At 40.6% G+C, this 26,204-nt stretch overlaps 2 protein-coding genes across 5 annotated transcripts in view; both read right to left on the bottom strand.

The window, feature by feature from the left end:
• Nucleotides 1–2,008, bottom strand: part of itga9 (integrin, alpha 9) — a 49,922-nt gene extending 47,914 nt beyond the window's left edge. The window contains exons 1-2 of the mRNA XM_085297181.1: nucleotides 1,375–2,008; nucleotides 969–1,096 (exon numbers count right to left, since the gene is read on the bottom strand). Of these exons, the coding sequence (XP_085153307.1) occupies nucleotides 969–1,096; nucleotides 1,375–1,562 (316 nt within the window). The 5' untranslated portion in view covers nucleotides 1,563–2,008. The remainder of the gene's footprint in view (nucleotides 1–968; nucleotides 1,097–1,374) is intronic.
• A 1,441-nt stretch (nucleotides 2,009–3,449) lies between these two features.
• On the bottom strand, nucleotides 3,450–25,029 carry golga4 (golgin A4). Of its 4 annotated transcripts, none has more exons than XM_085297176.1 (25): nucleotides 24,809–25,029; nucleotides 23,544–23,618; nucleotides 22,059–22,160; nucleotides 19,107–19,175; nucleotides 18,666–18,992; nucleotides 18,528–18,575; nucleotides 18,348–18,404; nucleotides 18,152–18,250; nucleotides 17,378–17,528; nucleotides 17,077–17,288; nucleotides 15,641–15,724; nucleotides 15,152–15,299; nucleotides 14,882–15,060; nucleotides 14,485–14,583; nucleotides 14,222–14,377; nucleotides 9,738–13,513; nucleotides 9,513–9,634; nucleotides 9,018–9,148; nucleotides 8,656–8,742; nucleotides 7,183–7,209; nucleotides 6,987–7,055; nucleotides 6,560–6,635; nucleotides 4,766–4,863; nucleotides 3,872–3,958; nucleotides 3,450–3,782 (listed from the first exon to the last, which is right to left on the bottom strand). In XM_085297176.1, exons 1-25 carry the CDS (start codon nucleotides 24,884–24,886, stop codon nucleotides 3,768–3,770), a joined length of 6,372 nt encoding a protein of 2,123 aa, XP_085153302.1. In that variant the 5' UTR covers nucleotides 24,887–25,029; the 3' UTR covers nucleotides 3,450–3,767. The 4 variants fall into 4 exon arrangements, with proteins under 4 accessions (XP_085153302.1, XP_085153303.1, XP_085153305.1 ...); XM_085297177.1 differs by having other exon boundaries at nucleotides 17,077–17,267; XM_085297179.1 differs by lacking the exon at nucleotides 22,059–22,160.
• Nucleotides 25,030–26,204: the final 1,175 nt, after the last annotated feature.

Below are 26,204 nucleotides of genomic sequence, written 5' to 3'. Positions count from 1 at the left end.
AGTTAAAGACTGATCACAACCAGTACTGCTTGCTTTCATTTATTAATTATAACATGTTTACAAAATTCATTGACAATTTGGTCAGTCAGCAGTTAGCAGTTAGCAGGTTCAGGAACCATCAGCACAGAAATAGGAAATCAAACTTTGAATGGAAAAATCAAGAGGACATGCAGCTTAATATAAAAGCAAATGAGTTTATGATAAAAATAAATAAAATTTAAAATAAAAAAAACAGTAATCTGAATGCTTTATTGGTATTAGAGGTTTGAAATCCTGAACAAGCACATCGTAAGGATCATGGATCCAGGGTAAGCAAATTAAGATCAGCAGGAGAATAAAGTTACAAAAAGATAAATATCTATGTTGCATATCAGTTGTAAGCATCATTCTTCATTTCAACAATGAATCCAGTAAATTGGGAACACAGAAGAGTTTCTCTGTGTCACTGTGTTTCAGTCATATGTAGATATCTTTTGGTTACACAGTGACCAAGAATGGGGTTCATACTGAAGCCATGCATGCACCCCGTCTTTCTTAACCGCAGGAACAGAGCAGGAGGGGGGATAGGGGGGTGGGGGTCGAAGCCCCAGCTTTTGGCTCACTTGCTTGGAAAATATTAGCAAAGGCATAAATCATATTTATCAAAATATTTATACACCTCTGCACACAGAACCCACTTGTCTTTTTTTCATGTCTCGATATAGTAAGTTATGGGCTAAAAGTACAACAGCGCACAGTGTTAGCAGCAATATACGACTTCGTTATTCTGGTTAAACAAAACAGAGGCGTGGGGGAGTTTATGCAATAAATCAGTAGTAGCAGGAGGACAGCACCGGGTAGTGTTTTTTTTTTTTTTAAATATATATAAAATAAACGAATCTGTTATAACCTGTGTGTATGACCGAATGCATTGCCTGCTTCAGCATTGTGTGGTGTTTGTATGGATGCTGTGGGTTTGTGTGACTGACCTCTTCCCAGATCCATCTCTGTGCAGCGGCGATCAGGGTTGCTGTGAACTCGACACTTATATAGAGCTCCGGGAGACTGCACAGAGCTACTGTAGGAAGAGTTTGCCTTTGGTGCCCCGACTATTACCCTGCATCCACGACAAGAAATGAGAGGAAGGACACAGATATGCTTTTTTAAAACCCCCCCAGAACACTTTAACATACATCTCTTTAATACATTACTGACACCTAAAAATGGGAAATTCTATTGCAGGCAGTGAATTTGGAATGCAAATAGTGCGGGCTGTTACAAGTACTTTTAAGTATCTGGGTGTGGATGCAAGTTGGGCTCAAGAGACATTTAAACTTTGACGACAAAAACACAAATCCATTGCATCGCTGTCGGAAAATGCAAAATGGGACTCACCAGCGTGTGTTGTCGTGATAATGCTCCAGCACAGAATAGCCGAAAAAACTAGAATTTGGTCCGCGGAACACCAAAGGATGTTCTAAGTCTATGTTGTAAGAATAAGCCATTGAAATGGAGAGATAAACATAAAAAACATTCCGTACTCCCGTCCTGTATCTCCGCGGAGGAGCCATCCCTTTGCGCATCGTGCGTAATAACGCAGTAGTTTCCCCAAAAATAAAAATAAAAGTGAGGGACAGAAAAAGCCAATAAGGAGTAGTGAGCTATTCAGTGGGCAAACTGTTATAAGCTATCTTTCAAGTATTTTCCGGGTCTTGCAGAGCATGTAGACTGTGATGGCATGAGGAAAGAGTCGCAACGGAAAAGTTAACGTTCCGGTAAATAACGGTGCGTCAGCTTCTCTCCATTCTGTGTCAATCTGAGGAGGTTCTCGCTCGCAGGCTGGCTGTCGCTGAGATAAATGCAGTCAGCTGTCAAGTTAGTGAAAGATTTCATGGAAGTAAGGGAAGTTCTACTTAAAATAAGAGCATCGCTGTTTGGTTTAATCACCGTTCTGACGTTAGAAGAAAAGTCGAGGTTTTAGCGTGAAAGGAGCAGCCGGAATGAGTTTTTTTTTCTTATTGTGGTCCAGGGACGCTGGTAACGTGGTCACAGAGAAACGAGAATGGTTTAGAAAGCATCACATTTCACCCGTGGGCTCTGGGGGGCTTTGGATTCTCCAAAACCGAGGGATGAGGGCGCACTGCTGCCCCCTGACGTTTTCCCGTCACGTTGAACAGTGACAGCTTCATCATTTTTAAAAGTTACAGGTTTCATTTCCATCTTATTGACTGTTACTTATTGAGGATTCTTTATTAAAATCATTCAAACTCAAACTGAACTCAAAAGTCAAATAAAAGCAAAAGAAAACGCAAAGACTGAAGAATCATTTGGAAAAATCATTTTAACTTTTCTGCATTTCTTTCATTTATCAGTTTTATCTATACTAGTCTGGGAACTGCTGTTTTGCAGTGCATTACTTGTGCAACAGGCTTTTAGATACATATACTGATTAACAAATAGTATGTCCAATCAGCATATAAACTGATAAACTGACCTCTGTATCCAGCTGTTTGTTACAAGCTGGGTCTGTAAACTTGTTTTCTGCACTCTGCTCCTATTTTTATGTATTCACTGCTTTGCATGTTGAGAACTCTACACAACAAATCATGTGCAGTTTGCTGAAAGGCCAGTTGGAAAATCAGCTGATGTATTTGGAGATAATCTTCTGGGAATCATTAACTCTGACTTTAAACATACAGCATGTCATTTATGAGTTGCCAATTCCATTTGCAACATACATTTGGAGTTGGTGATATGCCATTTTTTAATTGAAGTTAAAAGTAAGCAATCTTTAAACACATTTCTAAAAGTGATTTAGGACATTTGCTCATGCCACATTTAATTTAATGTCTGTAAATGTATACATATAAGGAACAGGCAGATCCTTAAATGTGTCCATATACAGAATCAACAGCAAATTTCTTTCCGATTCTCATTACATGAAAGTGTCAGTGGTCTAATATACTTGTGTGTTGTCTGTACTTCTAATGTGGAGAAAAAGAATAAAGGTCAGGCAAAGTAGAGTGAGAGATCTGTAAACCCAGATTTGTTGTTTTCATTCAGTCTTTTTAACCAGGTGTTAACAGTCCTCAGTCAGACACTGGGACTAATGCAAAGACAGGTAATTAGATAAGCTACAAAACAAAAATCTGTATTGTGATGAGGATAAAGGAGTGACAAAAGTTGTTCTGTAAATAGGATTTAATGTTACTCTGAAAAAGAAAACTGTATAGCAAGTCATATAGCGCCTTATATTACAGTTTTTATTATCATAATACAATTTACAGTTTTGTTTCTGTCAGTGTCAAAATATAAAGCATAGAAAAGCTGTGTTAAAGAGGTCCAGGGGCCTGTATCTTAATGTGGTGCGAGTGCACAGTTAAAGGGTCGTTTACAGTTTTACAGAGGAAGTGATTCAGACAACAGCACAACACAGAGATCTACAAATCAACTGACCGTCGGCATCCATGTGATGATAATATAATTTATTGCACAAGCCAATCTTTATAAACACATTCTAAAATAAAAGGAAACCCATTTACTCTCATCTAAAACTTGTAAATTAAACTTCAAAGAAAAACACGGTTTATGGAAAAAAAAAAGTGTTTCTGTCAAATTCTCTTATTCCCTCATACCTGTTGAACATTCACACATAACGCACACACACGCTTTCTCTTTCTCAAACACACACATGAATAAAATGACAAGAAATGCAAACAGATAATGGCAGTCTTCCCCCTTCAGCAGCAGTAGCAGCAGATCCAGAAGTACCCGAATCATTCAAACACTCATCGTAACCAAGGCTGTGGAAGAGACGGATATGAAATTAGTTCAAATCCTGATACACATTTGACCTCATTTAAATATCCCCAAGTTGTAAAAAGATTCTTACAATTGGTTTCGAGTCTTCTTTGTCCAAAACCTTTTGAGCTTGGTCAGGAGGAAACTTGAGCATGGAGGTAATCACTTTGGCCATTGTCTGTGGAAAAAAGGGGAATTTTTCTGACTGACACCCTGATCGTCATCTTTTTAAGTCAGTTTACTTTCAAGGCAGGAGTCATCTGTGGTGTTAGTATAATCTCTGTTTTTCCCCCAGCTAACCTCTGCCTTTGACACCATCATCCAATCAAAATCAAGCTTGTTCTGAGACAACTGAAGCGCAAGAAAAGGCTCAACAAGAATGAAAATTATCTGCATAATCAACTCCAGGCCTATCTGCCAGGGAGCATGCATTTCCCTATAAACACAGAGGATAATCAGAAACAGGGCTCCTGGGCTGTGTAAGGAACCCAACTACTCAGCTAACACTAAACAAGGCCAGCATGCCTTTAAATGGCAAATCTGCATCATGCAAGATGTATGAGCTCGCGGGCAGCCTGCCGGACATCCTCCGCACGGGGGAGGTCTGCCATGTTGTTATAAAGAGTGTTTGTTGAGGAGCTGGGAAACTCCCGCTGACTTTAGGACCATGTCAACAGCACTGATAATTAGGGAGATCGCTGTTAATTACATCCAACAAGACTGGACACAACATGAGTTTTATATAGCTTCCTAAATGAGTAGCAGATGGAGGTCACCAGCTTTAAAAATAAAAATTATCAGCAACTTTTTTTTTATATGGTGGTTTTGAATCATCTCATCTAATAGACCATCAAAGCAGCAGCTAATGTTTTCTCAGCCAACTAAGATGGAGACATAAAAATGAGAAAAAGATTAATTATAAAAACTATTGGTTTTTTTTCTTCCTGTAGAATCTTTTTATAAAAAAATAAAAACCAGAACATACTTTTGTTTCCCGTCCCATCATGTATTCAAACAGCACCTTCCTCAGGTACTCCATCTCTGTGGGTTCTGAGAAGGCGTCGGAAATGTTGAGTCCAGGATCTGTAACAACAAGCAAAAACAACAAATCAAATATTTCACGATGACCACAACTGTCAAACTTCTCTTTCTTTAATGTCTTTCAAATCCCATTATTTCAACATCTGTAATGACCTCAAATGTATTAAATATGACTACACATCAGCTACTCTAGGTTGCCACTTTGCTTATATTTCCTTGGTTAAGGAGAAAAATCCAACCTCAATACAGTTACCACAAAAAAAACTAAAACACAGCTGTGAGAGCTGCATGTTAGTGTATGTAGGTCGTTTTTATGTCGTTTTAAAGTACAACAATCCTGGAAAACGCACACAAACCCCCCCCCCCAACTAACAGCATCAGGTTTATGTTGGCAAGCAAATTCAAAACCACCTTTTGCACAGTTTAAATTATGCACTAAAGCTGAGTACAGGAAAGAATGGTGAGACTCAGCATGAGCACTTTAATATCACACAAGTTTTTAGGTCTGCACCCAAAGCTATAACACAATTATCCCACTAAAAGCTATGAATGGAAACGACTGAGTTACAACTTGGACAGGGCTGCTAACACTTTCATGACTGAAGAAAAGAGCTTTATTATGGAACAACATCCAGTCGCTTTGTGCCTATTGGAAATAATCACTCAAACATCCTCAAATGTGCCTGAATGTGCCCAGAAGGACTGTGCGATTAGAGTACAGGAAAAGGTGATAGAGCAGTGCAAACAAGTCTTTGATCTCTGGTGTGGAGTAATGGGTCACCAATAAATCCCATGCCCTTTGTCCACCTGACCCTGTGTTGCCCCACCTAGGACAACTTTCACATCAACCACACAGGAAAGCAGATTTCAACAGCTTTCTGATCAATTTCCTACCTAAAAATACAACTCAAGGTGGTTTACGTAAGCTCAACTGAGTCATCAGCGGCTTTAAATATGAATATGAGCAATATACATGTACTGGATAAGAAAGGTTCGAGAAATCTGCGTGCTGCAGTGTCCTGCGTAGGAAACGTTTAGGCCACAATCTGCAAAATCCATTAAATCTAAGCATGGCTTCTTCACCGCCCCCCCGCTTATACAGCAGATTCTCTTTATTACAGCACCAGAGAAGGTCCGAGAGGACTCACTCAATCTCTCCAAATACTCTCACACAGATGAAACGCAGTTGGGCCGTGGTAGACTTGGAGACTGCACTGACTTACGGTCAATCTCCAGAGGTTTCCCTCAGCCTAAACCACACGTATACATATACACCCTCAACCCGTAGTCTAGCTTTAATTATAACCCCAGCTCTTATCTTTACCAGCAAGCCTAAAAATCCTGCTTTGCTAGCTAAACCATAATCAAAAGCATAGCTAAAGCAGTCCGGCACACACTGCTGAGGACCTGCACCTCCTGCCTGATCTCTGAAGCAGTGTGTTAACTGTCAGATTAGGCAGTGTCAAAACACCAACTGAGATCTTAAAGAGCAGCTACACTTTTACTGTAACTTTCACGTGTTGACACAAAATATAATCACATGGTCTGTCTTTAAAATCCTTTATTACACTAAAAAAGGTTAGGTGGCCCTTTTTCCGCCCCTACAGAGACCACACAACTTACGTTACGCTTTCCCATGAGACTGGGCTGCGCTCAAGCGTTACGCATGTCATCTCTGCTGTGAAAATCCATAAGGAAATTGGATCAAGAAGCAGAACTAAGTGATTCATGGTGTTACCTTTAAATGTGCTCCCGAGATGAGTTACAACAGTGTTTCGGTGGAAACATTTAATCTTGTCCTCGAGCGAGTGAATCTAGCGTGGAGAAACAAACAAGCATGCACACATTATTTAAAAACTCTTTAACCCAGTGGGTTAATTCTATGCATTAGAGTAATTGCTAAATAGGACATAAGCATTTTGGTGGCCATCCTCAGAGGAGGGCAGGATGCTTGTGAGAACGATGGTGTGTGTGAGAAAAGCTGTTGGAGGCGTTGTTGTGATTGTTTATGGGGTTAAACCAAATGTAAACAGATGTGCTGCGTAATTAAGTTGATGCAGCAGGAGAGCAGTAGCTGCTCTTGCTGGAGGCCACAGAATCCTGGGAATACACTGCGATGGATTTGGTGTCCTCAGAAAGAGCCACCAAGGGGGTCCGATACTCACTCTTTCAACAAACTGCTGCTCTCTCAGTCGAGCCTCGCTCAGCAACGTTGTTTTTTCAGCGAGCTGAGCCTGAGATCGAGAGGGACAGGAATCAGAAAATATGAAATGTGAACGTTATATTTTTGTTAGTATTCATGTTAGTAAATTTAATTGTACGCTAGGAACAGTGAAACCAGCATATAATGAACAAGTATACCTTTAGTTCTTCTGGGGTCATCTGTTCCTAAAATGAAAAAACAAAACAACAAAAAAACAAGAGAGAAAGAAGACACTGTGTGTTAGAACCAAACCTTAATTAAATCAACATTTCAACCTGATTAAAAAAAAAAAAAAAAAGGATGTAAAAACTACAGTAATGACACATTTAGTGCCGCCCCAGTATCCATATTATCTCAGACCTCTGTGCCGAGAAGCTCCACCGTCTTCTAAAAGCACAGAATTGCATTTACCGACATCAACAAAACTCAAATGTGTATTTATCCACTGCTGAAAATAGTTCCCGAACAATTTAGAATTGTTTGAATAACATTTTCTAAAGCTAAAGCGCTGAGAAATTACATGTATATATAATACACTCATGGATGACCAGTTTCACAGACTGATGTCTCCACTAGAAATAAATGTGCTTGGAGTTAAGAGCCACAGACACAAGTCAGAAGGTTTTAAAAGATGGACTAACAGCATTGTTTAAACACACTGTAGTCTACACAGACTAAAGTGTGCTTGTATTTAGTCTCCTCTCTCTGTGGAGGGACACACTGACCCACTGTGAGGCCCAAGAAAAGGCCTCCCTGAGCTGAACGCCATACAATCCACCCATAAAGTTATTACCTCACCTGGGAAAAATGCAGCAGAGAGAGCAGCATAATTCTTTGTCTTCGTGTGCATGCAGACATGTGCGCAAAAGGTAGAAGAATCACTGCAGGGGTCTCATGGCACCTCAACACCTGGCTAAAATGTCTCCCCGGAGTGCTTTCGTCTTATCTGGCTCCATTTCACTATGCACATGTTGCATGACAGTATCGCTGCAGAATAAATCTAATGTCTACAATCACCTCGCATGATATTAATTGAGAACAGGGACTGACGCTGGCCACTGCCTGACAATCTCCATTTTCTCCGGAGAACATTCCTGAGTGATTCAAACGAGCTTCGCAGCATCCGGCGTGCTTTGGAGAGAGGCCACACGACTGGAGCGAGAGACTGATCAGAGAAAACTATGTAGGAAAACTGTCCCCGAGCTCCTAGACGGATATCTTCAATTATGAAGCAACCCAAAGAAAAAGCTGAACGATAACTGCCTAGTCTGTCAACCTGGATGTGAACTTTGTAATAGGCCATTTGAAAATGTTTATACAGACACAAAAATGCATCTGGATTAGGCTCATTCAGATGAGCCTAACTGCTTCCCTTAAACTCCAGCCTTTTCCCAGAAGGGAGCCGAAATGCTGTGATTTCATACAGCTAGAGTGAAGTGACATATGACTCCAACAGAATCACTACATAAATTTACTCCAAACCCCTCCCTCCATTTCAAAATGGACTACAACAGCTACAGGCATGAATTTCTACATCTGAGTACAAGCAAAATCATCCAAAGCACAGCCAGTTGTGACAGCTATAACAGATGTTTGGCCAGTGAAGAACAGTGGGTCAGCATTATTTGTACCTCCAAAGTGTCCTGCGTTCTTGCTTGCAACTCCTCCAGTTGTTTCTGAACTTGCCACACTCTGTCTCCCATCTCCTCTTCTCGACTCTGAAAAAAACAAACAAATAAAAAGGAACAACGACTGAGTCATTTCCCATGTATCATCTCAGCATCACAACTCAAGTATGCTGCAAATCACTCAGTGAGGGCACTGCGCTGTTTCAGACCTCAGATCCTCTTTGGAATTTAATTATTCTTTAAAGGCAGCCAGAGAGATATCACATATAAATCCAAACCGTAACAGTCGATGGATGGTGTCTACAAAGGAGTGCACCCTATAGTATAACCCCATTAAAACAAATAGGATGAGTTTTTAATAGTACCTGTATAACCTGTTCATATTTCTGAACAGTTTTGTGCAAGTCATCCTCTTTCTGGGAAATCACCTTCCTCAGCTGGCTCGCTTCTTCACGATGGCTACTGATGAGCTCTTCTTCAACACTCTGAGCTTTTACTGAATCAAGAAAAAAAAAGAAGAAGCCAAGTGCATAAAAACACAACTTATATGTTCACTTGCCTCTAATTTTGGACTGGATTTTAACATGAAGGAAACATTTCTTCCACAAGCAGTAATCCCTTAATGCTCCCATTTGAGTCCAGAGTAAAAAGTACAGTGTCACAACACAGCCATCCCAAGAACGTGAGTCATATTTACTTTGATCTTCTAGTTTAAGCCAGTCGTTTGTTTAAAACATAATCAAAGTGCAGTACTGAAAGATTCTGACCACAGCAAAAGTGAACAATTTCGACTGCTCATTTCCTTTGCTTGTAAATCTTGTTGGTTTAATTTGGTTAAGCATTATTCTCTTTTGCCTCACCGATGGCCTCCTTCACTGCTGTGTTGAGCTCCTTCTCTTTCAAAGACATCTGTGCGTTGAACTCCCTCATTATCTGCTTCATCGCAGAGTTGTGCTTCATTTCCAAATCTTCTAATTCCAGCCTATTAGAACAGAGAGCAAAGGAAATGTAATTAGCAACTATTAACAAAAAAAATCTAATATTATACAGACAAGGGATTTTTCACGATCATTTTTAAGCCTTACTTTAGCTTTTTCTCATTCTCCTCCAACAGCTCCTTCTTCATGTATTCTAGGTCGTGTTCATGCTCCTTCCTCAGTGACCGCATATCTTTCTGCAGCCTGACGAAGTCCTTGTGGATTTTCTCCTTCTCGTTCTTCACCTGGCTCAGTTTGTTCTTCAGAGACCGTAATGAGTCCTCATCGTGCACCTCTTGAGCAGGAGTATGGTTTTCCAGCTCGTTTTCCATCACACTCTTGGTTTGCTGCATACTGCTGCATTCCACCTTTACCTCAGTTTCTGATGGATTCTGGACCTCCCTAGCAGTCCCCTGATATTGCTCCAATTGGGCATCCTTCTCGCTAATTTCTGCTCTCAGGCGATTTATTTCTGCGAGAAGGTTTCCGTTCTGCTCCTCTGCTTCTTTTAGCTTTGCCTCGATTTCGTGTAATGTTGATTCAATGTCTTTGAGCTGCCCCTGTTGCACTGCGTCACTCTGAAGTGAGGTCAACTTGTCTTCATACATGACTTTCAACTCCTCTAAAGACTTTTCTTTCTCAAGCCTCTCGTTCTGCAGAACTTGTTCAAGGTGTTTGGCCTGCTCTTCTTTAAGCTTGACGAGAGCATCCTCCAGCGATTTTGTTTTCTCTTCTAATGTTTCTGTGTGTTTTTGCACAGAAATTTCATTGTTCTTAAGTTCATCCAGGCTAGTCTGAAGAGTTGTAATCGTCTGCTCTTTTTCCTCAAGCTGTGACGTTAACTGTTTTGTAACCTGGCTGATTCTCTGCTCAGCTTTCTTTTTCAGCTCAGACATTTTCCGAGTGCTCTCAGACAAGCTCTCCTCAGTTTCCGTCTGACTCCCGTCCTTGCTCTTGATAATCTCGTTTTTCAACCTTTCAAATTCCTCCCTTTGACTTTCAAGCTTTTGTTTATACTGCTGGTTGCTTTCCTCGAGGGCCTGAAGTTTTTTGGCCATCTCTTGCTCTACATTACCTTTCTGGGTGCACTGCATCTGCAGCTGTTCAACCAACTCGCGCTTCTCATTCTCAATGATGCTGTGTTGCTGTTTGAGGTCAGAAGTGAGCTGTTCGCACTCTTTCGTCTTTAGGTCTAACTGCTCTTGAAGCTCACTAAGTCGACTGATGGAGCTCTCAAGCTCTACGGTAAGCCCACTGACTTTTTGCTCCTTCTCACTCAACAGTTGGTCCATCTCAGACTTGCTGACGGACTGATTGTCAATTGTTGCTGTCAGCCGCTGCAAAGCTTCATTCTTTTCGGCGATCTCTCGCTCCAGCTCTTCAAGCCGGGCCTGCAGAGATCCAGTAGTGTTGTCGCTCTGTGTGAATTTCATCTCTAACTCAGACAGACTGGTCCTGAGTGTATCCGCCTGCTCTAAAGCAGACTGCCTCTCCTGCTCCAGTCTCTCCATTTGAGCAGCGGCCTTTTGCCTCTCCTCTTCATACTGCTGCGTCAGCTGATTTATGGCTTCCTCCTTCTCTTTTATGTTACTTGCTAGCTGATTTTTTAAGTCACCGACGACGCTTTCCAAGCCACTGATATGCAGCTCATTTGCTTTCAAAGTTTCTGATATGACTCTGTTTGCTTCGCTGAGCTCCTCAATCTTCTCTACATGTTCACTAATGGACTGAGAATGAGTCTCTCCCTCATGTGTTAAGGCTTTGATGTGCTCCATATGAGCATTTACCTGAGCAGTCATCTGTTCTAATGAAATGCATAGATTTTTATTCTCCTCGGTGTGCTGGCGAACACTCTCCTCTAAAGTGCAAATTTGATCTGCTTTAGTAAGGATAATGTTTTTAAGATGTCCCACCTTTTTCTGACCAGAGAGTAGTTTATCTTCCAGCTCTTTCAACCTACTCTCCACGTTTTGCTGAAGTTCATTAGATCCACACTCAACTTTCAACTGAACCTCCTTACAGTAATGGTTCAATTGGTTGCTCATCTTAATCATTTGCTGCTGTAACTCTGCTTCCTTGGCATTCAGTTGGATGGAAGTTTCCTCAAATTTACTCTGCAAGTCTGCACTTTCCTTAAATCTGGCACCTTCCAGCGCTTCAAGCTGTTTTTCCGCTTCATTCAACTTATCTGACCAAGCTTTCAGCTTCTCTCTGCTCTCTTCCTCTGTCTCGTTCAGCTTGTCTTGGAGGGCGTTTCTCTCACCGAGCGCCTGGTTAAGGTTCCTTTCCACTGACTCTATTTGTTCTTTTAGCAACGCTTCACTCTTTGCCAAACTTTCAAGTTTAAGTGCTGCTTCATTAAGCTCTTCTTGCAGCTTCTGCACAGTGGTTTCTCGGATCGCCAGGTCCTCCTTTAAACCCCTTATTTCACCCATTACTTGCTCAGTCTCCGCTCTGCTTCTGCTAAGCTGCTGAGACACTTCTTCCAGCTCCTGGATTTTCTCCTGCAGTATGACTGAATGTTTCTCCATTAATTCTTCCTCCTGCTGTCCTAACCGCTCCTGCCAACGGCGCTCCAGGTCTTCAATATCATGCTTGTGAGTGGCATGTAGTTTCTCCACTTCCTCCTTATGGTTATCCTGCAGCTCTGACACTGCATTGCTGAGGCCTTGGGAACTTTTCTGGGCCATCTCTACGATTTTCTCCTGAACTTGTTGTTCTTTCTGCTGAAGCTCCTCTTCCTTCTTTGCAAGTTCCTTCTTCATGTTTTCTTCATTCTGCTGAAGCTTTTTCTTATATTTCTCTTGCATTTCTTTTGCCTTCTGTTTGAATTTTTCCATTTTGGTTTCCTGTGATTTCAGTTTACCTTCCATATCAGTTATAGTGTTTTTCAGCTTTGCTTCATTGGCAGCTTTTTCGTCATCCAGCTGTTTCTTGAGGCGTGTTTGTTCTTCCAGTTTAGTGTTCAGTTCTGATGTAAATGACTTCTCTTTCTCCAAGAGCGCTTTCCTGCTCTCTTCTAACTGATGCTCAGTTTCTTGAAGGGATTTCTCTTTTTGTTGGCATTCATTCTTTGCAGCTTCCAACTGATGCTCCACATCTGTCAGTTCTTTCTTGCACTTATCAAGATCTTCTGTTATCTTATTTAACTGTGCATTAGATTCCTTTAAACTCTCAATTTCAAGCTGGGATTCTGATAAAGTTTGCTGCAGCGCTTCCAATTCTTTAATCTTGCTTTCTAGGTCTTGTGCAGTGGAATGCGATTCCTCCTGTAGCGTTTTTTCTTTAAGCATGTATTGTTCGATTTCCTTCTCTTTTTCATTCAGAACAATTTTCAATGCATTAAGTTCCTCCTTCAGAGTTTTCTCTATTCCGCCAAGCGACTGATCATGCTCACGTTTGACATTTTCAAGCTCTTCGCTGTGCTTTGACACCCGATCTTGAAACCTCGTCTCGTGTTCCTGTAGCGCTAAACTATGAGCATCTTCAGCAGCCGACAGCTTCTCCTCCAAAAGCTGTTTACCTTTCAGCACCTCTGAAAGCTCAGCAGAGAGCGCCTCTAACTCTGCCTGCTTTGCATCCAGCTTCTCTAGAGTTTTCTGATTCATCTCTTCGACATGTGCTTGGAACTGCAGCTCCTTGTCTTTCAGAAGGGTTTCCATTTCGGCCCTGTGTGTTTCCTTGAGCTCCTCAAGGGCAGCATTATGCTGCTGGGTTAGGGTGCCCTTGTGCTTTTCCAGCTGCTCGTGGTGCTTTTCCTCTAATGCAGAGATTTGCTCTTTGTGTTCATTCTTCAGTTCCTCCAGCTGACTGGAAAGTTCATGGGAGAGACCCGCTTCTTCTTGTGAGATCTTGTTCACAGAGCTCTCCAGTTCCAATATCCGCTGCAATCACATACATGGAGGTGGTTAGATTCTTCCGCTAAGCTGCTACAGTTAATCATTCACAGAACTGACACAGCTATAAAAACACATTGACGGTTATTAAGATATTTTTTTAACAATAAAGCTGTGACACAGTTCAATTACTAGCAACTCTGTAAAAGCTTCAAGTACATAAGGATTTAATGCTTGACAGCATTACATATTAAATGTAGACTGTGAAAATATTTACACATTGAAAATTGCTCACTTTCAAGTTCAAGGTTCTTTATTTGTCACATGCATAGTTATACAACTATAACACACAGTGAAATGTAGCCTGACATGCTCCTCGACATGTGCAAAAATGGGGGGGGGTAGAGGAAGAACACACACACACACATATACATATATACATATATATATATATATACATATATATATATATACATATATATACATATATATATATATATATATATACATATATATATACTGCGTGTTACTGCAGAACCAAATAAACACAAGCATACTCAAGTTATTTTGCCAATTAATTAAATAAAACTGAACCTCAAAGCAATCGGTCAGTGATTAGCAGATTCAATATGAAAGAACAAGTTACATCCACAAAGATGCAATAAACAGGTAAAACCGAGGCTCTGCAGTGTGCCAGCTGTTGCTTTTCTCAATATTAAAAATAAACCAAAAAACCAAATAAACAAATAAACTCACAGTCCTTGCAGTTTCGAGCTCCAGCTGGATCTCCTTAACCTTATTATCAGCTTCTGTCCTTAAAGCAGTCTTCTGTAACTCTGCGTCCTCCAGAGCCAGAGCGGCCTGCTGTTCCCGTTCCTTAGCCAGCTGTGCAAACTCCTCTTTGCACTGCTCCTAAACAGCATTTAAAAAAAAAAATACAAATATTAAAGTTATATTTTTCTTATTTTATACAGTGGTTTTTTTGCTAAACTGAATAAGGGAAAACATTTTGCACCAACCACAGCTTTGTTGATTTTCTCTTTCATCTCTTCTTCTTTAACTGCCAAAGCTTCACTGTGGAGCTTTTCCATGTTGGCCACAGTTTCCTCTGATGATTTCTAATATTGGTTAAAAAAAAAGAAAAAGAAAAAAAAGAATGGTAAATATAAATACAGATGATCATAGCTCGTGAAACAAAGTGATATTACTGCTCTCCATGACAGCAGTGGAACATTTTATACACACTAAATTCTTTTTAATGTAAATGCTTACAATACTGAGTCAATGTTGGTACTTCTGTGGCTACAATATATCATTTTCAAAGAAGCCAACACTTTGGATAAAGCTAGAAATATGACTGCAGCAAATTACTTATTCGATCAATAAACAAATATTCAGGAGAAGTCCTTTCCTGACCTTCATGATGGTGACAACCTCCTGTTTGACTCGTGTGAGTTCCTGCTGCAGACTCTTCCTCTCTTGCTCACTGGCCCGTTCGATTTCTTTCACTTGCTCTTCCAGCTGAACCTGCAGCTGTTTTCGAGCCTCCTCTGCCCTCTGAGCTACACCCAGTGCTCGTTCAAGTTCCTCAAAAGCTATTGGAGGGGGGGAAAAAAAAAAAAATCACAAACATATCTAGAAAAAACTGAACTTTTCTGTACATTACCTGACATGGACAGCACGTACCCGATTTCTCAGCCTTTTCTTTCTGTTCCTGTACTTCTTCTTTCTGGGCTATAGCTTGCTGGAGCCTGGACCGCAGCTGTGCAATCTCCTCTTCTTTCATTTCCAGTGTCTCGTGCATCTGCCGTTTGGTCTCAGCAATGACCATTCCCTGAAAAACAAAAAACCAGTACCCCATGAAAGAAAAATCATCCCTTTACCTGTATACCCTGAGCACAGGAATCAACACTAAAGCTTATGTTGATCTGCTCTCCATGAACGAGGGCTGTAAAACTCAGCCCTGTGCTATTAATTGTGTTACGGCTTTAAGCGCTTTCAGCATTCCTCGCAGAACTGCTATCCATCCTGCAGTGCTGGGGTCAAAGTTTAAGCTAAACAATATGAGTCTGAAGCTACTCAACAGCAGAGTAAAAACACACACACGGCCACACACATACACATGTAACTGAAACGGAAGAACCTTCAATCCAGATCTCAAAGCTCCTCACTAACCTTGTCCTGCTCCAGCTGTTCAATGAGATTCTTGGCATCACGCAGCTGAGTGATCAGCTTAGTCTTCTCTGTTGTGTGTAGTTCCTTTAAAGACAAAACAATCGACAGAATTAAAAATAAAAAAAGTCACACGTGTCCTAATGGCATGAATGTCACTTCACAATGCACCGCTTCCTACATCCTGTATACGTGTTTGCTCTGATAACTTCCCAATCAGATGCTTTCTGTACCACCCAGGATGCCTCACCCACAAGCCAAACAACCAGTGTGTATACATGGCCAACTAAACCAACAAGTCAACCCAAATTACAGCTCACTCTTGCAACCGTGGCATGTAGTAGACATGTCTCTGTGGCACCGCACTTTAACAAGCAGTTACTAAACAGGAAATGTTGGGCTATGTTTCTCTGTTGTTTGACACAAGTGTGCCAACGGCATGAGTATGTATGCAGCACTGTGATTAACAGAATGTTTTCATAATGTCAAAACGTATCATATGAATAAACAAAGAGACAAAGAAAGACCAAATAGCATACAATACTCAAGGACGGCAACACACAGTTAAAACATGAATTCAAAAATAGTTGAAGTTAGGGTCTGGAAAAGTAGACAGATGTTCTGCTTTATGGGATATTTGTCTGAAGCAAAGGAGAAGGACAGCCCAGCAGTTCCAGGATCCCTTCATGCTGTTTTAGGAGGGCTAAACGCCTGTTAACCTCTGCTTTCCCTGACAAAGGACAGGCCTCCATTCCCAAACAAGCTGCGGATTTATACAAAAAAAACAACCCCCCCCCCCCCCAAAAAAAAAAAATATTATGGCAATAAATGAAAGCAAGTCAATCAAGTGACGGCACATACAAGCTGTCTATTATTTCAATGGCTTTGTTACAACAACCACTTGTTATCATGCGCTGCAAAACATCAGAGCGACTAAGGACAAACTACACGAGCTGATCATACCACTGCAGCAAAATGTTTTGAAATCAATGAAAACAATGGCTCAGTCATGTCACGCTGACATGACATGAACCCTCACTCTGGAGCTCAGCCAGAGAATTTGGATGTTCGGACTCTGAGAACCACAGCGATCTGCTGTGTCACGAGATAATGGAGTCACATACTCAGCGGACCATAAAGACTCTGGCAGACAGTTTGCGGCACAGTATTAATTCCTCTAAACACACTGCTCAGTCCGTACCGTCCATCCCCACTTTAATCAAACCTCTTTATAATTATAGTTTACTACTTGGTTTATAGCAAGTGCTCATCTCTGGGAAATCAGTTTGAAATATCTGGGCACTTTAACTTATTGTTGCTGTAATTCTGTGTATATTTAATCCAAAATGTATAGTTTTGTTTGACTGAAAGCGTCCTAATATTACAGTATAACTACACTCCAACTCTTCTATCATTTCTGAAAAACACAGGGTAACCACCTTCATCTTCTCCAACTCATGCAGTCGCTCCTGCAGCTGCTCCTGCAGAGTTTCATTCTCACTGCTAAGCTGGGCGCTTCGCTCCTTGTGTGTACGCATGACTTCCTTGCACTTCTGCAGCAAGTTTTCTTGCCTCTTCACTCTCTTCTGCAGAGCCTCCATGAGTTTAGTTGGATCACTGTTGCCCTCTCCTGTCCAGAAATTAAAATTCACTGCTTAGAAAAAAAAAAAATTTGCTCACACAGTGTGACTCCTTACTACAGGCAACTAAATAACCATATATTTTAATAAATACACTTACCCTCAATGACTTCAGGCTCTACTTCGTTCTCCTTCAAAGGACTCTGTGTGGGAGAAGCAGAGACTTCAGCAGCTTCAGACTGAGGAACCTCTCCTTCAGGGGGCAGCGAGCCATCGGGGCCCACTTGGAGCCGTTTCTTCAACAGAGCAACCTTAGAGGAACAAAGATCAATAAATGGATCACAGTCCCTTTGGCAACTTGAGATAGATCTGTTATTGTTCCCCGCAATCGAACTCAGAGTTATAGTTATACAGATTCATTACTCCTGCCATGGAGGTTTTCTCCATTTGGCTGTTTGTTATCAAGACGACTAAAATTGTATGGACAAATCCGCATGATGTAGATATGCAGTCTCAAACAACTCTTGATTTTTACATGACTGTTTGTGCATTACATGGTTCTTTCAGCTTTTTGATTTCAGGTAACCTACTCATTTTCAAGGCAAGTGAAGCATTCCTGTTTGGTCTGAGAAACTTTTAAATACAAAACCTCTGCACTTCATTTGTCTCTGATTTTAAATAACGTCACATTTATTCAGAACTCAAGAACCATTTATACCAGAACATCACTGCAGTGATTATCATGCTTAAACTGAAAGGATTAATGTGAAATTATCATTAAAGCAGGTTTTAAAGTAAATTTTTTTAAAAGTTACATTTAAACTGGGTTTGGGTGTTTTGTTTTGTACGGTGTTTAAAATAAGCCATACTTATAAAGTTGTAATCCTAAACAGCAGAAAAGCTTTGGCTTATTTTCCCACCACCATCCACACACCTGTGTTTGTAGCACAGTGATCATCTGGTCTTTCTCCTCCAGCGCAGCATCAAACTCATCTTGCAGGTGTTTCTTGGCCTGTTGGTCCATCTGAAGCTCCTATACAGTAGATTATTCATTCATTTGTGCAGTTTATATTAATAAAAAAATGATTTTAATCTAAAGACACAAAAACATCCATAGCATATAGCCGTACCTCTCGTAGTTCCCCTATCCTGCGCAGTGCTTTATCTTGACTCTGACTGAGGATGGCCTGGGGAGAACAAAAATGTACGTTGGATCAGTTCAGATGTTATTCTCTTTTTCCAAAAAACATCCGATGAGAAAAATACTGACAAAAAAAAAAAAAAAAAAAAAAAAAGGATGTAAAATGTACCTGCGTTTTCTCTTTTTCTCGCTGTACGGTACGGTACGCAGTAACCAGCTGCATGACAAAGATGTAAAGATGAGCAGGAGTTATATTCATGTACAGACTTTACACTTTACTCTTCAAGCATCCTGTCTGTTTTCTCACCTCCGAATACTTCCCCCTGTACTTCCCCAGGCTCCTCTCTACTCTAAGCATTCGGTGTAACAACTGCTCTTTGGACAGAGACTCTACACTTCCTGGTGGCTCCTCGGCCTCGCTCTCAATGTCCGAGGGTGGATCATATGCCGGGGCACTGGGGGACTCGTTTTCTCCCAAAGGAGTCAGGGATTCGCGTGATGAAGTTCGGACCAGGTTGTCTTTAGATGGAGAGCGAAACAGATTTTCCGCCCGACTGGCTCCGCTACGAATCAATGACTCCATTGAGGGCACTTTCAGCTGTAGTTTCTGGGTAAATGACTGTGGCTCCTCTTTCTGTTACAAACCAAAACAAAAAACATAAAGATCTCAAACTCATTAATGAATGTGCAAAAACACTGAAATAATCACATTGAAAAGATTAAAGAGGAGGCTTGGTAATACTCTTACATGAGGAGAAGTACTTCCATCCCCATTGATGCTGCCTCTGGGAGACCTCAATGCACCTTTAGAGGCACTCTAAAGACCAAAAAATAAAGATGAGATTATGAGGAAAAGGGCAGCTGTATCAGCGAACTTGTCCTGGGCCAGTTAGTCATCCACACCCAGCGTGGCTCTCCCTGATTACTCTGGAGGGAGCAATATTAGTATTGCTGGGAGCAATGCAGGGGCAATGGGTACCCTCATGCAACTTGGAAAAAACAGAGGGGTTAAATACACAAAAGAAGGCATCTCTACTGTAGAATAAACAAAAAGGGGTTAAGACAAAACTACAAACAGCCATGAGGTCAGAACAAATAGTTAAAAGTCAAGTAGGAGAGCTGCGTTTGAATTAAAGATGCTTGGCAGTGCTGTGTGCAGCTGCATTACAGGAGGACAACGTCACAACTGATGTGAGGGAACATTTAGCAGCTTAGTTGGTTTAGTTGATTTGTTAGAAGCAGCATCAAAGTGAGCAACTCTTCTCCTCCCTTGTCCAGCTCCAAGCTACTCCTTCCTGTGGATTACTTGTTTCCGCTTCATTTTCACAGCTAGTCATGTGAACGCTTGCTTTCAACCAAGCCTGTCAAGAGCTTCGTGACCACTACCACTAGACGTTTTTTTTAAGTGGATCTATTTAGTTATTGTACATGTGTGTGAAGAACAAGAAGAATTTGGGTATAAAGCAAAGAGTCAGCAAAAGTAGTGGAAAAAAAAATGTCAGCATGTGAACAAACACAGCAGGCCTCAATCTTTTAAGAAATGTGACCTTCGCTAAAGTTTTACTGTCAAGACTTCAATGACATGCAAGGTGTCTGAGTGATTAGCAATAAAAAGGAACTTGTTTGTTTGTAAGACAACTCCATTAGCGCCTTTATATTTTGTCCTGTGTCCCTGTGCTCTTATTTCTCTGTTATTTCCCATCATCCCCAGATGGCCGCTCCTCGCCAAGACTGGTTTTGCTGGAGGTTAAAATAGAGTATTTATAGCATTACCTTTCACTATTATGCCCTTCATGCCTGCCTATTTTCAGTCATATAAAAAAAAAAAAAAAAAAATGGACAATGACTCATGGATAATTACTGCAGAACGGTACACCAAATGTAAACCTACCAAACCAGGGCACTTGAGTGCCTCTATTTCAGGACCACAAGATCAAACAAAATTCTCACAGGGACAAATCAGAAACCAAATTTAAAACAGATCATAGACCACAAAACGTGACTGAGAAGAGTTACTATCACCAACTCCACAAAGTACCATTTAAAATATAAAGAAAAATTATGACAGAAGCCTCCAGTCAACAGACAAACATTGCTAGCAGAACAAGTAAAAAAACAAAAACAAAAACAAAAAACAAATATAAAAAAATAAATAAATCTATGAAATGATTTCATGAGTAAATTTAAATATGATGAGATCCCAAAATCAAGACTATGTCACATCGCTAACATGTGAAAATGACTGTGATGGACATTTGTATCTGTGGCTTTAGCACATCAACACTCCTACAACTCTATACCAGGAATCTAATGATCCCTTCATGCAAATATCAAAGCAAAGGTTACATAAAAGAACGATGAAAAGGTCAAAGAGTAACTGCATCTTAATCAGTGTCATTAACCATACACATAATGAAGAGGCAACAGAATTTAAGGCTTCCCCTCTTTCCAAACTACAGATCATAAGCAGCATCTAGCAAGAGGTGAATCAGACAGATCAACCAAAGAAATCATTATGAGACGGTCAAGACATTGTTAATAAATTCTAAATATTCATGGGTCCACTTAAACACAGCCAAACTGCTGACAGATACCATCTCAGTTCAGTCTCTTGAGGTTCGTATTTTATTGCAGTTGAATTCATCAAACAGTTGCTTTCATTTGCATATTTTTCGTTTTGTTCTCCGATAACTGGCACAATAACACTACAAGTTGACTGGCAGTCATTCTGAAGCAGCTGTGCTGAAGTAATAAAGTCCTTGTTTTATAATCACTACATTATCTCACAATATCCACACAAATCCTGGTTAATGACAGCAGCTGGGGCGCGTACTGGGCTATGTTGGCATTTAAAATGAGCAAGCAGAGTTAAGAGACAATTAAACAATGTCTCTCAATTTTACTGACACATGACCCTCATACTGAGCTCCATTTACCTGCTACAAACCTAGTTACAAAGCAGACTTATGCAGTCTAGAAATTATTTTGAAGAGCTGTGTGTACAAATGTATGTATCTGAATATGGACGACCCATACGTTCTTACAATTGGTGCTTAGTATCTACTGACAATGTCAAAAAAAATAGACCTTAACTTTAATAACAGTAATTAATAAGCAGTTACAAGCAATACCAACTTTCATTTGTCACATCAAATATATCTTAAATAAAGAAACAGCTATTTGGATGCGTTTGTTTACTTAGAGAGTTAGACAAAATCTTCAATTTTAATTTGTTAAAAACTTGTCCCATAAAGAAAAATCTCAACTCTCCAAATACACAGACTTTAGCGGAGACGGGACAAAGGCGATCAGGCAACATAACAGGATTTAAGGGTCTACAAGGGTCTCTAGGGCAAGCAGCAAAGATCACCTAAAGACAAATGGGCACTGTTCATTTCTTTGACACATCACAAACTGAAAGAAGGGACAACAAACAAACATGGGGCAGAACGCACAGAAGCTTCTATCCTACAGTGTAAACCACAACCTAGTAGATGCAAAATTAACCTACATATGAGATGCCTTCTTGCTACTAAATCCAAAGCAAACAGGAGACGGAGAGCAGGGAACAAGCTGTCCCTACTTGGGCAACAGTCCTCTACCGATTCCCCAAAGACATGGAAGACGGGAGGAAGGAACGGGGCAAGAGGAGGAGGAAAAGAAGAAAGATGAAAGAGGCAGGAAGTGAGGACAAACTCACCACACTGGCTACCTGGGCCGTTTGGGGTCGTTTTGAATGGTCCAGAGCAAAGATAGTATACTCAGAGAGAAAAGCGGGCTCTGCTATCATCCCGGCCAGCACCTGACCCCCATCAGTGCAGTAACGGGACGAAAGGTGGGGAAAGGAGAGGAACACAGAGAGCAATGAGAAAAACAACAGCATGAGTGTGAAAAGGCCCTGAAGGAAGTGGCTGACCAGCCTGATGAGAGGAGGCTGGCGGAGAGAGAGAGAAAGACTGAGATGAATAAAAAAGAGAAAGCAGACAGTGAAACAGAGGGAGAGATACTACATAAGCTGGGAAAAAAAAAATCTGAAAAACTGAAAAACTGAAAAGCACTCAATCAACAGTAATGTTATGAGTAACAGTTTCACATCTCCTCATGTAATCTTCACAATTTTAACCAGGGCTAAATCTGCCTTCAGTCATGAAACAATGCTTTCAGAGATGTCAAAGTGTTAATGATTCGTGAGGTGAAGAAAAGATGCTGTGATGCTACACGAAGCTTCTACGCTGAGGCTGCCGAGCCACTTAACAGCAACACATGTGTGCTTCCAAAGGCACAAGTGGGGAGAGCAGTGCATAGAAACCTGACCAAAAGGGACGGTGCCACTACTCCAGTGAGCGTTCTGCAGTGTTGAAATGAAGGAAAAAGTGATTAAGATATATTTTTATCTGAAAAACAACGAAGACTGTAAACATCCATATCTAATCTCAACAGATGTAATAACAACATGTTGCATCATCAGTTGTAGAGTCACTGCCATTAAACCTATGCTTATCTACCTCTTTCTAATAGAGCATAGTCCTTGACTTGTCAGTATCTATTGAGGCAAAATATGGCAACTAGTCACAGGAGACACAAAAAAACACTGAGGAGGATACATCAATTATTCATAGACATGCTGAAACACTGTCTGCTCTACACCATTAAAACGCCCTTTCCATTGTCTCTAAAGAAGGAGCTGCTCATTTGGTGGAACAGGGTCTTTTAAAAATGTAACAATAATAATGATAATAACAATAATAATAAGTGACTTCAGACACTTAAAATACCATACGAATGGAATCCAAGTGCTGACTGCTCTGCAACATTAATGACCACAGTGTAAGCCTGGCTCATATGTTCCCATCTGGTGTTGGCTATTGTATGCACTGCAATATGTTTATGAGTCCAGGGTTCAATATGTCTAGATTGTTGGATTACTTTAAATAATTGGATCAAAGAAGTTTGCTAGTGACAACCAGAAGATTCTGAAAACCAACAGCACTAAGTGTTCACTTGTATGTTATAAAGCAGACATTATGCATAAACAAAGCATACAAAGCACATTTTTAAAGCCTAAGAGAAACAATCATTAGAATGTAAGCTGGGGAGGGACTTGGAAACCTCTGCAGGCTGTGGTCTGAACACAAGTATACATACATAAATAAAGATATGAATCACAGGCTGACACCATGCTCACCTCTCTGTCGCTGGGAGAAGGTGTGCCATCACTAAATGGGGGAGTTTGGCTGTTACGTCGGTCTCCACTGCTGATCTGTAAAATAAATAAGTAATAAGGAAAAAGAAGTAATAATAATAGTAATAAATTAATTGAAAAAAACATAGTCATAACAATAATATTGATTTTGTTGCCTGGCAGTAAATCAAACTTTAATACAGATGCTTGCTGGGTGTAAGTTCTCTTGTTACTGGATTTCACCTTTTGTATGCCTTCACCTTTGAGCCAAACTCAGTCTAAGATTGTGGTTTTACAGAAAGTCAGTGGGAATCATAAACTGCACACAAGCTCTGAATAACAAATGTAAATTTGTTCCTCAAAAACAGCCAATCTGCATAAGAACCAAGCCAATTCGAACAAGGTAATTTATCTATCCATCTTCCAAAGGGTTGCTGGATCTGCATATTGTATGCCAGATGCAGCCCTCTCATTTATCTGGATAGGGAACAAGCCCTAGCTTGTGAGCCCCGGAGTCTGGGTTTGGATCTCCTCCCAGAACTGAACTGGGGATCTTTTGCATGTAAGGCAAACAGAGAAATGCAGCGAAAATATCTACATTAACTTGGAACTGAACTATGATGGACCTCCAAACTATGACACATACCTTCAGTCCTTCACATATATTTAGGAGAGCTTAAAGAAACTTGCAGTTTCATATTTCAAAGAACATTTCGCATTTTTTAACAGAAGAGGAAAGCAAGGGATCTGATGAGGTTTCTAGCGCTTGACAATGACAAACTTCCAACTCGAAATCTGTGTGCTACTTCTGTATTGTTTTTAATAGAGGCGCCTGGGAGTAGTAGGATTTGCAAGGGTCAAATATAGCTTCCAGCTGACATCCACTGGCAGCTAATGCAAGAAGCATTAACTCAGACACGCCCATGTTGTCACTGGCGAGTATAAAAATGCGGGCTGGCATTTTGGCTACAAACAAATTGATGATTAGCTGTATGAAGTGAGACTTTTCTTCTACTCGGACAACGGGATTTACCAGTTCCAGCTGTTCCAACCGCTGACAGCTAAGTTAAGCTGCTAACTTAAGGACTTAGCACGGTGCTAATGTTTGCAAGACAGTAAAGGGACGAACTGACAATTCAAGTTAGCTTATTAAGCTGTCAGCTTGAGTTATCTTAATGAGAAATAACTAGACAACCACTTCCAAACCGTGAAGTCTTTGCAACAGACGTTAACTTAGCTAGTTAGCTCCGAGCACCACAACAACTAACCTGGGCCTGCTGAGGTGACTGCGCATTCCTCTGCGGAGACTGCTCCTCGTTTAGCTTCTGCTTGAGTTTTTTAAACATCTTGTCACGCCGATATAAACTGGTGACCAAGTGTCGACTTTCCGGCGGAGAGTTTTTTTGTTTTTATTCAGCCTATCATCCAGTACTCAGGGGCAGACTTCCTTGTTCGCTTCTAATTTTCTGCAGGTAGGCCTATCTGCGCATGTGCGGCCAACGTGGAGGAAATCTGAAACGTCAGACTTAAAGGGCCAGTCTGGGCTCAGTTAGCTACAGCGCCCCCTTAGATAGCAGCGTGCTTGGGATATATTACAGCCTAAGACAGTTGAAATGAGAAGACAGTTTAACCTTCCTCTCATGTTAGCTTTCTGTTATCATCTCTTATGTTAGCGGGTCAGTTTTGACCCGTGAATTAAATCAGCTATAAAATATACTAAAAACAATAAGTTATCATCCAATTTGTTTCTCATCTCTTGGTTACCTTGTTAGGCTTCCTTATCCATGAAAATGTTGGTTTTAATACTTTTGGTGTGGGCCTCTGGGTCTTTTTTTGTCACTATACCCCTCGATTTCAATTAAAAAAAAATTGTAAAATTAACCTCAAGAGAATCATATTAATAAATAAAAGGTTTCTGTGTTACCTGAGTATTACTGAGGGGTATAGGACACATCTCTTAAATAAATCTGTTTTATTGATTTTTTTCATTTTAAGATTAATAACTAAAATGACATCGATGGTGTTACGGGTCAATATCGACCCATAGACATTTACATCAAGAAAAGACAAAAAAAGTTTGTTTTTTTTCAGCAGTAGACCTTTAATATAAACTGAAAAAAAGAAAAAGTCCTCTCCTCCTTTGTTTTGGTTATAGCCGTGGGTAATTGTGGGCTTTTTATCACTTCCCAATGATACAGCTTCACCTCAGTTTCCTTTGTGAAGTTCTTGTCCAAGGTCATATCTGGTAAAAAATAAAATAAAATAAAATATCACAGCTGATATTGTGATCCTGCAGTCCAGTGGTCATATGGAGGACCACACATTTTCATTGTTTCTTCTCAGGGGTGCCACTCGCAGCTTTGACTGTGAAAATCTGTACATTCCAGGCATAGTTGGTTTTTGCATCACAGGCTTCCCAGATTTTTCTGCCGTTTTTCCCTTGCTTACTGGGTATATATTGCCGGAAGGGGCATTTTCCTCAAAAAGTGGACAAGACATTCATCCACTGTCACTGGCCCTGGGATGAACATCAGTGGAAGAAGCTGCACCCATCTCTCCCAGACATCCCTGATGGGAGCAAGTTTGTCAGACCTCGGTCTGGTCTCTCTGTTGTCAAATCTGAGGACTCTTGAATCAAAATGATATCAAATGTGTGAAGTGACA

This window comes from Mchenga conophoros, linkage group LG13, assembly GCF_057382185.1.
Source record: "Mchenga conophoros isolate Kocher_MC1m ecotype Shallow Benthic linkage group LG13, M_conophoros_male_GT1.1, whole genome shotgun sequence".
In the NCBI taxonomy this organism is placed as follows: Eukaryota; Metazoa; Chordata; class Actinopteri; order Cichliformes; family Cichlidae; genus Mchenga; species Mchenga conophoros.
Note: the sequence above shows the minus strand (reverse complement) of the source record. Positions and strands in the feature narration are given on the sequence as shown.